The sequence below is a fragment of the Misgurnus anguillicaudatus genome, chromosome 9 (genome assembly GCF_027580225.2).
Source record: "Misgurnus anguillicaudatus chromosome 9, ASM2758022v2, whole genome shotgun sequence".
NCBI classification, from domain to species: Eukaryota; Metazoa; Chordata; class Actinopteri; order Cypriniformes; family Cobitidae; genus Misgurnus; species Misgurnus anguillicaudatus.
The window spans coordinates 4,490,235-4,505,283 of NC_073345.2; the positions used below are offsets into that span (position 1 = coordinate 4,490,235).

The window sequence follows — 15,049 nt, forward strand, 5'->3', positions numbered from 1 at the left end:
GTATCAGTGGGTGGTGTATATACAAATGCTTTTATTTTGGAATTACTCAGTGGAAAAAAAAATATACTACATAAAATATTGATGAATTCTGCATCATGTCTGATTCATTCCAGTAACATATATTGCAGTGAATTATAAATAGACATGCGTCCTTGTTTTACACAAGAAAAAAATTGTATATGCTACACAGTGTTTTTAGGTCGTTGTTTTTTGGGTGACAAAGTGTGTTTGTCGGCTGTCAACCTTTGCTAGTGTTCTGGAAGAATGAGTTGATTTGAGACCTGAATAAAGTGTTTTGGTAGTTGTAATGCATTTTGAAATGAACTGCTTTGCCAAGCTGAAAGTTGGTTAGGAGAACTGTGTGAAGAGTTTTACAAAAGTGACCCCTAAGTATTGAGAAATGTGTCCTAGCGTCTGTAAAAACTGTAATAATTGATATTGAATTTGATATAAAATAAATCCTCATATATGATACTTTGACATATTTATATTTAATTTATTTGTAAGTATTAAACTCTACCGGTCAGGATAACTAGGATTTCTTGGATAAGGCTTGTTATCAGTTTTAGTTGGTTGTTATTTGGAACGTTATCACCACAACTTTCTCTTCTGTAAATGCTGTAAATATTACACTATAAAAAGATTCTAATGACGCTAAAGAGTTTAAATGAAGTGCTAGATATATAGCTACATGTTTAAAGCTTGCTAACTTGATAGAGCGGTTTATTTGTCATTCGTAAGGTCAGGCACTGCCTGAAAAAAGAAAAATGCTAGAGTAAATCTAGAGTTAACCTTATGATGTGAATTTATGAATATGAAAATGTAGTCAATAAATAAACAAAGTGGTCACACGACATTTTACTAATTAACTTACAGAACACAGCTTTTACTCTGGAGGGCCATTTGCTGCTTCCACTCAGCACACCAAGGCAAATCAATGTTTTTTGCTCTTTTCTGTATGGTTATTTAACTTGCCTCAACTACTTACTACTAAATTAGATCTATATAAGAGGTCCTGGTGGTGGAAACATCAAAGTTTAAAAAGCTCTAGTAAATGGGGCAGTTAGACAACCAAGGGGACAATTCACTAAGAATGAATTGCGTCCCTTGATAGCGCTATTTTCATGTGCTGTCTTGCCTTTTTGTCATTCCCAATTCACTAAATCAGCAAACACTGCAAATGTGCTTATAAAATGTGTACAGTTTGGTCAGTACAGATTGGCCTGTCACAAAATAGATCTAAGAGCTGGGTTATGGCAGATTGAGTAGACTTTACCAGGACTGTTTCTCTCAATCGATGTACCTCTACGATCCAGGCACTTGAACTGGCTACATAAAGTGCCATTGTTCGCATAACAGATCTGGATTTGTCCCTGGCTGCCTCGCTATAATACTTTAGCATGACATTAACATACTGTCAGTATTGGCAAAATCTATAGAATAGCTATGGGGTAAAGCTTAATTTGTGAATCAAATGATGTGTTTTTAAGTGACCTGTAGTTACATTTGATTACCTGTAGAGAAAACCACATTCTTAGAGATTAGCTTGTAGTCTACGATGGAGAACTGAGGAAGCTCTATCCTTTCAACTCCTGTTACTGCATGATTTCCACCTCGCCAGTAAAACTCAATATCATCTGTAGTGTAGCCATCTGAGGGTGAGACAAAAGAAAAGATTGTGCAGGATTAATTGTTTAGAGTATGTCACAGAATAAAATGTATGCAAACAAGGCTCCAGAGCAAGTCTATAAATTAATCATATAACATTAAAGGTCATTTCCTGACATTGAGTAAATATTGTAATATTTGGTCCTGCTTCAAAAAATTGTGTGCACAACATTAACTCATGACAATATAAATCTGTGTAAAAAAATCTACATAAACAACTCCTACACAAATATCTGCAGAACACACTCACAAAGGTCAATAAGTTGCTGACCTGAAAAAATCTAAATGTTTTGTAGCCTGTCTAGTATTCTAAAGATATTTTGCCATTTAATTCAGCAATCAATTCTGATCATTAAATTGTTAATACATACAGTACACTGTGAGACTGGACATTTCGGGCATTTTCTCAGGAACACAAAAAGCAAATAGTCAGAAACACTACTCTTTATCCATTATTTAATGTGTTCAATCATTTAGGCCATGCTTAGAATTTTTAAATGAGTGGAACCACTGCACTATAAGGCTGTTTAAAGGAATAGTTCACCCAAAAATAGGGTGAGTTTGTGTTGGACAATGCGGGACATTAAACTAAAACATTGAAAGATAAGCTAAAACTGTGATATAATGTTTAATATAATAGAATAAAAACATTTGATGACACCTTGATGATGACAACTTTAATTTGTATCAATGGTAAAAAGTGGTCGGAAAAATATTCATGACCCAGTTATAATAACCTCATGACAGCTAATGTCAAAACAAAGCACATGACAGTTTAATGTAATGTTAACCCATAAAGCTAGATAGTTTCTTAAGTTTGATAATTAATCTGCTATGTCAAGTTATGTTGTCTTGGTAATGTCAAGTTGTCATGACAAGTTCTGATGTATTGGTTTATGTCAAGTTGTCATAACAACACTTCAAACAATATCATCTTTGCATTAAAAATGACACAACTGAGCGAATGACATGACAGTTGTCATAAACATGCAGGAAATCTCCTTTATGTTCATGACATGATTATGAAGGTGTCATGTCAGTCTTATGCACACCTCTTCAAGTAAAGTGTTACCAGAACGTTTTATACACTTAAATTTTCTTACTTTAAGTGAAACATTCAAGGTGAAAAAACTTTCAATTTTCTAGAAAATCTAAGTAAAAAAATATATATATTTATATGAGTTGATCCAAACCTTTTACAGTGTATATTATGCTAATTATATATAACATTTAAGTAGGATGTTTTGATACATTGTCTGCTCATAAAAAATAATGGTACTATTCAAGCACTTGAATAAGTTTTGCTAATATACATCTTGTGTAATATAATATACGTTGTAAAAAAAACTATACTCTTTATATTTCATAATGTTATATTAATTCCTATCTACTGTCTATATGTATTTACTGAAATTTTGCTGCTTTGCAACAACGCAACAACAAATTTGTCAAAAGTGCTATAGAAATACATTTGAATAAAAATAATTTCAACACATGTTTTGTTGTAAAGTGCATGATCTCCGCCTCTCTGCTGCCCTCATTACTCTTTACTAGGTTAGAAGACCTCTCCAGCTCTCTTAAATAATTTAGGAGCTGGGCCTACTCTTAACACTTGAGGGCTTTATAAATCACATTTAAAGTAAACTTCATTCTTAGATTTTTTTGAAGTGCTTACACAGGGCTTCCAACTTTTGATTTTAGCTTGGAGTGCTCAGCTCTGTATTTTGATTGGCTGAAATTAGTGCTTGGCTTAAGAAACTCCCATTTTTTTCCATTTGATTGGCTTGGCTCCTGTGAAGAGAAATCCATGTCTTCTTTAATTTGATTGGGCAACATTTTGACATTGACATTTTGTTTAATTCCCTGCAGGAGCATACTTTGTTGTGACGCATCCTAAAAGAAGTATATAATTTGTCATTCGATTTGTATTCATCTGGAATGCATCTTATTAAAGAAACATGTCTCGCTGTCATTTTAATAATAACTGGCTGGATGATGATAAATACGAACTGTGGTTGCATTGAGAATCAATAGACAAAAACAACAAAACAAAATGCATATTATTTTATATGCAAGAAAGACATTGATTTGTGCGCTCCATGATAATCAGCAGTCACCAGCCATTCCAAAGGTAAGCAGAAATAAATATTGAATTAAAGATTAGAATAATGATATTTAAAATAGTCATGTCAAATGTATTTGTGGAGTCTTTTATGTGATTATTTTTTAGAATTTAAAGCTGCGGTCAGCAACTTTTTTGATCATATTTTTTGATTATATTCACTGAAACCAACACTTTGCTCCGACAGAACAACATAAATTAGATTGTTTAAGAAAAAAAAACAGCACTTTTAGCTCCACCTAGAGCCCGTTATTTGTTTCGCAACAATCCACTGCTCTTAGTTCATTTGATCCAATCAGCGCAGGGCTGTGTAAAATCTGCCTGTCAATCACAGTTCCTGCACACGCCACAGATCCCCCGTCGTGTGCATAACAATTTCACATGCATCCGCCTGAAATTCACAGGTGTGTTGGATTAAACGCAGAGAACATTCACTAACAAACTCCCTATTCCTCGGTTAACAACCAGAGCTAGGAAACCAATGAAAAGAAGAAAACAAAGATAGAAAGCAACCGTGCCCGTAATAAAACTAGGATCAATATCGGACCAGCATTTGAAAGGTGGAGGAATCTGCAAGATTTTAAAGGGTTCAAGCTGGATGTAGAGCTTGCCACATTTCTTCTCAACAGATAATTGTGCTTTATCAACCATTGATTGTATTTCTAAGTGTTATGTAAGTAATCTAAGTATTCTTGCTAAGAATGCGTTCACAATAATACTGGTGCACACTCCTGAGGACGAGCTCGAAGGGAAGTTGCTCGGTGGTAGTGGGGCAGAAGCATGAAAATTGTAAACATTTAAAATCAGCTCAATCCTCCCGAGTTGCCAACGGCAGCTTTAAATATGTGACATATTACAGCGTTGTAGCCAACAGGCGTGAGGGGTAAAGGACCACCCACTATTATGAATATGTCCTCCAAATTATTATACAAATATTCTATTTATTAAAGCAGTGGTCTTAAATTGCCATCCCACAAGCCTTGTTTAAACTTACTCTAGTTTAGTTCCAGTCCAATTTGTAGTCTTGCTCCTGCTGCCCCAAACTAATTTTCTTCACCTGGATCTTGATACTTTGAGAAATGACCCTGGATGTAGCCAAAACCGCACTAAAGAAGTTTCCAACCGTCGGGTCGCGGTATTGTAGCTCGAGTGAAAACTACAAAAACTTGCTTACGGCAGACCTACAATCCAATCAGGGCTAAATTATTTACAACAGTGGTAATGGACAATTCCGCTTCCAACCTGTAGGAGGAGCAAAGAGCAAAAACTCTTTAGTGTTGCTTTAAATGACTTCTGTACTGGCTTCATCAGAAAGATTGAAAGGTTGGCCCTTGTTCATATATCTCTCAAAACTAGTCTGAAAAAAGTGTCTAGTTTTTCACGAGATCATACTTACAAATAAGTCAGATAGATTAAATTTGTAAACGTATTTGGCATGCTGTCGGGGGAGAGGGCTCTGAGCTCGAAACACAGGGTATCCCCCCTAGGTTTAGGGAGTAACCTAGTTAGTGAGAGGAGACGGGGTGCTGGAGGGATTCTGAAGACTGTAGAGAATCCTTAGGTGAGTTTGACTGTGATTAAATATGGGCTTGCCTTCAGGCTGATTGGGTAGATATGTTGATTACTGATTGTATACAGCTGGAGGCACTTGAGTAGTTTATTTGACATCTTCCTCCTGAACTATGTTAATAAAACACCATTTATTGTGTTCACTTTAAAAAAAACAAAATGTTCTGCTTTTCGCAAAATTAAGAAAATAAACATGCTTCGCGGTCTGTTCTCTCTCCCTCAGTGAAGTCCTTTTAGAAACGCATCACAAAATTAAATATAAATTAGCGAATACTTGTCAGACAAACATATATTATGTAGAGAAGATATATTATGTTCGTAATGACTACTTTTAACACACAGAATGTAACCACCAAGTTACACAAGTAACTGACACAAGTGGCCAGCCCTCAGACTTTCATCATATAACTAAACAAACCTCATACACCCAAGAGCAGAAAAGCTATTTGAATATATAATTACTCTGTATTGTCACTCTTTAAATAAATATTACTTGAGATAAAAAAACGAAATAAGAAAATTAGCTACTTGAGAAAGGTTTTCACACTTGCATCATATTTTAATATAACGAATATTACCACTGCAGTGTCTCTAGCACTTTATAGGCATATTAACAAGTTACATACAGATTTTGCAAACCGTTCTCATTAAAGAGATGAGGTAGCTGAATCTGTGAACATACCCCAAAAATGAGTTATTTTTGACCCATAATAGGTAAATATTGCACTCTAAAAAATATTTAACCCAGGGCTGGGTAACTATAGGACAGAACACATTTACCAAAACAACCCATTATTTGGGTCACTTTAACCCAGAAATGTGTTCTGACATATAGTTACCTAGCCCGGGGGTTAAAAACAACCCAATATTTTTTAGAGTGTGGACAGAACACATGCTGGGTTAAAAATAACCCAATGTTTGGTTGTTGTTCTTCAACCATGAGATATAATAACCCACCAATTGGGTTAAAACAACCCAGCATTTGATCAATTTTAACCTAGAGTGTGTTCTGTCCAATATTTACCCATTATGGGTCAAAACTAACCCAGCCATTTTAGAGTGCAGAAACTTACAGAAGTAAAATTCAGCCTGCAGCTAAAAACATCAACAATTGTCAATCTTAGGAAGGCAGAACAAAGTGGGATTAGAATTGTTGCGAAAAAGCAACTCTTCCACAACATCAGAGCTAGATTAACAATAGATGGGATTAGGCATGTGCCCTGGGGCACCAGGCAATAGGGGACAACAAGGGTTTCAGACTGTGACCAAATGGATTGAGTTTGTGTGTGCGGGCATGTGTGGGGCACCTGCGCGACCTGCTTTTTACCGCTCATTTGCACAGCGCATCAATCATTTTATGTCACCATACCGATGGGACTACGCAGCCCCGCGTGAAGTCAACGCGCCTCACATCTCACTCAGAACTGTGAGAAAGCGTGCAGTCATTTAAACATTGCAGAAAAAAACAAGAGAACTTCTATTAACACAAAAACATTATAGATGAGATTGAGAATAAAGGTCTAAGACTTTAGGTGCCCAGGTCAGGAAAACTGGATAGAAGACGAGAAACGTGTAAAGCAGTGGTCACCAATCCTGGTCCTGGAGGGCTGGTGTCTCTGCAGAGTTTAGCTTCAACCCTAATAAAACACACTTGAAGCAGCTAATTAGGGGCTTCTGAGGGCTATTTCATAAAACTCGCTTGGAAAAGCGAGGATTAAAGTTACAAACTCGACTTGAATTAACCTAACAAATGAGGCGAGGCTAAAGCGGTTTCAAAAAAGGTAAATGAATTTTACGCAATCCAACTAGTTTGATCCAGATTTCCCTAGTCAAGATAATTGCATGTGCACGCCCATATTATGAAACACATGTCTATATTGTATTAATTATTATTGTAACAGAATTTATCAAATTTAATATATAAGTTGATTTTCTTTAATTGTTAGATTAATAGTGGTTAATAAAGTCAAATAAAATGTCAAAGAGTTCATTGAATTTACATTTCAGTGTTAGTGGAAGTCAAGTTAAGCAACAACTGAGGCTTAGCCTGACAGTTAGGCTGCCCCGGACCAGGCTAGTTTCCAAGCATAAGTTTCCATTGTAACCAGGGTTGAAATAGTTCAAGTTTGTTTTATGAAACAAAATCCACTGGCAATAAGCCAGACTTAACAAAATAAGCCTGGCTTATTTTGAAATCTAGTTTTATGAAATAGCCCTCAGGTGTGTTTGATTAAGGTTGGAGCTAAACTCTGCAGAGACACCGGCCCTCTAGGACCAAGACTGTTGACCACTGGTGTAAAGGATGAAAGAATGTATAGCCAAGCCACTCATCTCATTACAATATGCTAACTGATAACACTGGATGTAACTAATTGTATATAGCTAAATAAAATAAATATATAGGCAATAAAATAATGCAAGTTACCAACAACAAATCTACAATCTAAATATATTGATTGTATTTACTAGCATATATACATATGTGCAAGCCGCTAAGCCCCGACGCCCACTGGAGCTATCAGAGAGGGAACGATCAAGTTGGCTCAAGTTGGCGGCAGCCACGCTCGATTCATTCCCCGGGGTGGTTGTCGCAACCCATGAGGCTGTTCCTGGAAAGCTTGAGTGTGCTTAATTGGTTCCTCTGATGGTTGAATCTTCTGGGTCGATTCCTGGGATGACCGGCGTCGTACTCGATGCGGTTCTTGGGTCGGGCGCTGTCATGCTCGATTTATTCCCTGGGATGGTCGCTGCCGTATACAAGGCTGTTTCCCAGAGACGGGTCGAGTTGGTTGCTGGGATAATCGAATCCTCGTCGGTTCCCGTTATGGTTGAATCTGCTGAGTCGGTTCCTGTGATGGTTGAATCTGTTGAGTCGGTTCCTGTGATGGTTGAATCTGTTGAGTCGGTTCCAGTAATGGTTGAATCTGATGAGTCGGTTCCTGTGATGGCCAATTTATCAGAGACTGTTCCCGTGATGGCCGTTCTGGTGTTGCCAGATTCACCCTGGTCTCCTGTTCTGCCGAATCCGCCGTGGTCTCCAAACCCTTCGTCCCTCCCCCAGAGTCGCCCTCCCAGACCTTTTGTTTATGTTTATGTTGACGTGTCTTTAAGGGGGGGGTAATGTCACAATCTATCCGTGACATGTTTTGTTTCTGTTCCGATTGTCGTCACCTGGACTCTTGTTAATTCATTACCTGCTTCATCACACCTGTGTGTCATTAGTCTGTGTATTTATACCCCTGTCTGTTCCATACTCACTCACTGCCGGATCATTGTCGCAACTTCCATGTTTGTACCTGCACTTCATGTTACATGTTACCTGTCCGTTGTTTTATTTCATGTTTTATGATTAAATGTCCTTATGTTATGTGAACTCTGCACTTGTGTCCTTACTCCAGTTCCCAGTCGCAATGCAGTCCCAATACAGCTGTTGCTGCAGTTGTAATTCTTGGAAAGTGTCCCTTTGGAGGTACAGCAGATCAACAGTAGTTAAATTATCTTGAAATTCAACAACTTAAAATAAAAGTTAAAAGGGCTGGAAGTTATCAGTACAGACAACTTATTTATTTAGTTTAAAGTAACATTATGGGGCGGTTTCCCAGACAGGGTTTAGATTAAATTTAGGGCTAGTCCTATATTAATTAATTTAAGATATGTCAGTGCAAGTTGTTTTCAGTTTAGACAGCTCTTACATCTATTTTATAGGACTAGTCTAATACCTGTCCAGGAAACTGCCCCTACGACATTTAAGTTGTTTTTACAAACAAACCTTACAAAAAACTATACTGGTGTGCATCTTGAAATGAAACAATGGCACTGATATATGTAAAAATATGTAAGTGCAAGATGTTTCGGAATTAAAGCAGCTCAAAAATGCATTTTAGTCTGGGACTAGGATAAGCCCTGTCTGGGAAACTGCCCCCAAGTCTGATTATACTTGATGACAGTGGTAGTGTTATAGCTATCCTCAAGGCAAAGCCAAAATGTATTTTTCTGTGAATAACATATACAGTACAGCCCAGCCAACAACTATATGGAAATATAGTGAAAGAAAATAGTGATGGAATGTAAGCCGCACAAAAAATGGTGTAATCCTGGTCATCTATTTAATGTGACCTTCATGATGTTTTACAAACAACTGCACTCTACTATAACCTCATAAGTCCAGTTAAAGCAGACACTTTTCTGCTTTTATGTTCACACTAATTAGGATGAGTTCCATGCCCTTTTGAGGTGGTCTCCCAAATCCCCTGTGAAGTGAAAATTTTTTAAGATCCTGTGAAATTTTATAACAGTGGTGATTTTGCTTCGATTTCACGTGGCAACATACTCTACAACATCCATAATCTGTATTTAAATGAGTGACATCAGCCCTGTAATGAATTTGTGTAAAAGTGCTGAAACTAATTTCCATACTGTAAGTTCACACATAGCACACTGTGCTCCTAGAAGCCTCTGTGATATTCACTTACAAAAAGTACAACTTTTGAACTTAGAAGAGAAAGCACTTAGAAAAGTTAAAAAAGATTTAGGATCTAACATTTTTGTAAGTAGAAGGCATTAGATATTCACAACAGTGTAGTCAGTGCATTTAAGTTCAGGGGGACAAAATTAGCAAGTGCCCTACTTGATCGAGCTGCCATAACTTTAATGACATCAGTCAATGGGCCATGGGTAACGGCAAATGTTGAAGGATTCCTGCTGGATCTCTGCTGCTTACCAGTGTACACCACATAAAAGAGTCACAATTAGTTTTGATTGAACCTTTTTTACTCATGGGTTTTGTAACGTGAAGCCTGGCATATTATCTTAACCTCTTGGCTTTATAGAGATGAAGGTCATCCCAATTTAGATAATTGTAAAGTATGACTGGATCTTTCCACCCACACTGTGTTCTTAGTAACCTCTCTAAACCACTATCTGCTTGAAACAATAAGCTTAGAGCCTTTCATTCAATATGGTTATGAGATAAGGATGAAGATGGAGATTTTGTGTGTGCATGGATTTCTCTGCGACGTCATCACTGCTTGCCCATGCAACCGAGAGGCAGAAAAAAGAGACGTGTCTCGTGTTGTTGGCTAGTAGCGGTGTCTGTAAGTCAAAATGCTAAGGAGTTGTTGCGTGGATAATAGTACCAACAGAGCCAGTGCTGAGTGCTGATGTTTAACATACAAGTAGATGCGGCTATTACGTTACTAGCCCAACATTATAATTCATACATGTATCACAGTAACACTGCAAAAATAAAGACAGAAAAACAGATCCAACTAAAATCAAGTTTTATTTATATACAAACAATAAAGAAAGCTTCAATACTTAAGGTTGTTGCAGTAGCGGACCAGCTCACCAATCGGGCTTTTTGCCTCTAGGATACACACGCACCCTGTAATGTTTGTAAACAGGAAACCCGTGTATGTGCCTGTGTACATGCATACATGCAGGTGTGTGTGTGTGTGTGTGTGTGTGTGTGTGTGTGTGCATGTCAAGGATGGGCATAGGTTGGGTTAGCTCTGACCATAATCAAACATACCTGCATGTTATCACTAATCCTTAGTGTAATGAACTCTCTCTGTGTCTTCCCTAGTCATGTCTTTTATTTTGAAGTTCTGTCTGTGTCTTTCATATTTGTAGTTTCTTGTAGTTCTTTTGTTCATTGGTCTTTATGCTGATTGTTCCCAGGTGTGTCTTGTTATCCCTAATTACTCTGTCTATTTAGCCCCAGGCTGCGTCCGAAACTGCATACTATAGACGGTTTCAGCAGTAACAACATAAGCAAGCGGCTGTCGCGGTCCGCATGAACTTCCGGTAAACTCCGCTAAGAATAAATAACAGCAAAGTACTTTAAACGTAATAAGGTTCGGATTAGTGATGCAAAGTCCGATTCATTTTCGCGAACCGGCTCTTTTCGGACAGTTCTGCTCATTGAACCAGTTCAAAAAGCCGATTCACCGGTTCCTGACGTCATCAAGAAATGACATTACTATACGCATTTATTGTATCAATGAAACATTCAAATAAAGTCGTTTGTGTCAACACATTAAAACATTTAAATAAAAATGTGTTTTTTTGAAGGCATAGCTGATTTATTGCCTTGCATTCACAAGTTAGTAATGTTTGTGGTCACAGTTTAAGTCGCGGATCATAAATAATTAATAAATCGTAAATATTTTTTGACAAACCTACAACTTGAATAAGATTCCTAAAAGACACTGATGCACAATTACAGATATGTGTAAGTATAAATAATAAATAAACTTGTGTGTTAAACTCATTGGTCTTCCTTAAACAACTACAATATGATTTGCATGCAAAATAAATCGTATCATAACTAAAGCTTTCTAATAAAACAAGCATATCAAGAAACTAATAAAACAAAAAACTTCGCGCATCAGGCTCGTTCAAATCCTCGGTGATTCACACGCAGTGTCAGCAACTCATCCGTCAGAATCGTCGGCAATCCTCGCGCCTCGGCAATCATCGACAAACTTCGTTCGGTTCTTTATGAGTCCGACGTGCTATTTTGGCTGTGCGTCCTGCGTCATCAACCCGGAACCTATGCCCAAAACTAAAGTTCGATTCAGTTCGATTTGAGAACCGGTTCGACCGGTTACTTCCTGAGAACCGGCTCAAAAGAACGATTCGTTCAAGAACCTAACATAACTAGTTCGGATCCAGACGTGTATCACCTGCGTCCGATGAAACCGTCTATTCAGTAGGTATTGAATGAGATGAATCCTAGTAGTATGAATGCGATTCAGACATACTACATCCGCCATGTTGATACATCACGTGACATACATCGTCATCACGTCATGTCATACCATAGGTATATACGCTAGATGTCGCCTTGGGGTTCTAAGCATGCATCAAAACCACTGCAATCTTGAAACAGGGGTCTTGTCATAGGAAGTATCTAGGTAAAGCTGCTATCTCTACCTGTACTTTAGAATTCATGGATGATGCCGGACTTTTGTGCTGTGTATGGATGTTAGGGCTGTTAGCACTATGCATTATAGTTAGAAAAAGTAGATTTTCAAAATATCAAAACTTTTATTTTTTCTGGAATGCTAAATACATGTCTGACTGTTGAAACGAACCAAAAGAAAACCAAGAAAATCGCATTCATGATGATTTATGGTGATTTTATTTCCGTTACACCATTGACTACAATGACACTGATTGCCTACAATGACACTGTTCCCCTGTATCAAGATGGCGGCTCCGTTTGACGCATTCGGTCCAGTGAACTGCCGAGGCCAAGGCGACATCTAGGCTGCGTCGGAAAACTCTAAATTGCTGCCTTCTGAGGGACCTTTCCAAGGCAGGAAGGCATCAAGGCATGTCCGAATTCAATGTTAGGTTTACTTCCTGTCTCCTGATATACCTATGCGTGGGCGTACAAAAAGAATGTGATTGGTCGAGCCTGGTCGAGTTCGAAAAAATGGTTGCCAAGGAAGCGACTGGAGCACAAATTTAGTGTAAATAAAGGCATATTTTCACTTTTTACACATTTTAATTGCATTTCTAGCGAGAAATGAGTATTGTAGTTTTCAAATATGTGATTAGTTATCATAAAGGCGCTCTCTGTTTATATTTCAAACACGCTGCCTGAAGTGTGCCTGAAAGTCTTTCTCTGAGCTGCCTTCATGCCTCCGAAGTCATTTCCTCATGAGGCAGCGAGGCAACAAGTCACTGCCTTGAGTTTTCGGACGCAGCCCTAGTGTACATATCTATGATGTCATACCAGCTTCTTCGCTGCAATAGTGAAGTGTCCATCGTATGCACGCTGTAAAATCTAACCGGAAGTAGTAGGTCATCCGGGTACTTTTTCGCATACTGTTTTTGGAATACTATGTATTTGGACATACTACTCGCCCTGCCTACTGCTTTTCGCCTACTATATAGTATGGAAGTAGGTGGTTTCGGAGCAGTCGTTCTGATATCAGTCATTGTTTGTATCCTGCCATGTTTGCCTGCCCTGTGTTCTTGTTTTACCTTTTGGATTTTCTATTAAACTCATTAAAACTGCAGTTGGATCCGCTGTCCTTGTCATGCCTTGCTTTGCTTCTTCATTACACTTAGATATCTAGTAGGGTTATTATTTGTGTTTAACATTGGTACACAACCGGTACAACTTGGCCTGGAGGCAAGAGCTGAAGAAGAAATGTTACTTACTATTAAATCAGAAATATGTCATAAATCTGTTTGATTAAAGGAATAGTCTACTCATTTTCAATATTAAAATATGTTATTACCTTAACTAAGAATTGTTGATACATCCCTCTATCATCTGTGTGCGTGCATGTAAGCGCTGGAGCGCGCTGCGACGCTTCGATAGCATTTAGCTTAGCCCCATTCATTCAATGGTACCATTCAGAGATAAAGTTAGAAGTGACCAAACACATCAACGTTTTTCCTATTTAAGACGAGTAGTTATACGAGCAAGTTTGGTGGTACAAAATAAAACGTAGCGCTTTTCTAAGCGGACTTAAAAGAGAAACTATATTTTATGGCGTAATAGCACTTTTGGGAGTACTTCGACTCGCCTGAAAAGTCCACTCCCCTTCTCACTCTCATAATGGGAGAGGGAGGGTGTTCCTGCGCCGAGTCGAAGTACTCCCAAAAGTGCTATTACGCCATAAAATATAGTACAATCCTTATTTAGTTGCGTCTAAGCGTATATCTCCGCACAGCACGTTTATTAAACACAGGATCACTTGCATGTGCACACATTTACTGCTTTTATGATCAACACGTGAGGTAATGGAGGCGGCTGTAAACAAACATTGATAAGTTTATCACGCTTGTCCCTTGCTGTGTTTCTACTATAATGATTACAAAAACACAAATAAGAGTCCAGGGGCCCGTTTCAGAAAGGTGGTTAAGTGACTTACCCGGGTAAGTTTAGGAGTAAGCAAGCGGATAACCTCTGCTTTCGGTTCCAAAAACGGAGGTAACTTTCGGGTTATGTAAGTAACCATAGCAACTGACTCTCTGAAGATAACCTGCTCCGGACCAGGTTATGTTGCAGGGTAAGTTCATTTTAGTTAATAAAACGAGGCTCCGGAGGATGTCTGCGCATGCGTGTACATATAATGAGGGTGCAGCGGGCGTGGAAGCATATATTTTGCATAATATTACAATGTTAAAGCATTTATTTTATTACATTTACAGTCGCAAATATTTATTGCTTTCTTAAAAAATTATGATTTTTCTTTAAAGAAACAGTTTTTTAATAACATGGATTGATATTTGTGATTGGACTAATTACTATACATTAAATTATGTCCATTATTAATAAAAATGTATTCATATTTGTGTGTGGACTAAATACTACATTTAATTATGTTCATTATTAATATATCTACAAATATCAGTGGATGTATGAAACACTTTCCATCAGTTAATTAATGTTAACAATAAAGTACATTTCCGTATCAATTTTGTCAATTCATAAATAACCTCATCTTTCACTTACTAGATAATTTGAGATTAATCTAAAGTTCCAAGGTGATACAGTGTCATACAATGGAAAGTCCAAAAACTAAACAGGGTCACACAAAGGAGCAGAAGTGAAATAAGTACAATATAGTAAATATAATCATAGTGCATTTTATGCATACACAATACAATCATATCAACAAAAAAAAAAACTGTAAATAAGCCTTATGACAGATTATGCACTTGATG

General features: G+C 37.6%; 1 protein-coding gene across 1 annotated transcript in view; it reads right to left on the bottom strand.

The window, feature by feature from the left end:
* Positions 1-15,049, bottom strand: part of LOC129423531 (gamma-aminobutyric acid receptor subunit beta-2) — a 95,083-nt gene that overhangs the window by 11,287 nt on the left and 68,747 nt on the right. Inside the window, exon 6 of the mRNA XM_055179853.2 lies at positions 1,515-1,652. Coding sequence (XP_055035828.1) covers positions 1,515-1,652 — 138 coding nt within the window. The remainder of the gene's footprint in view (positions 1-1,514; positions 1,653-15,049) is intronic.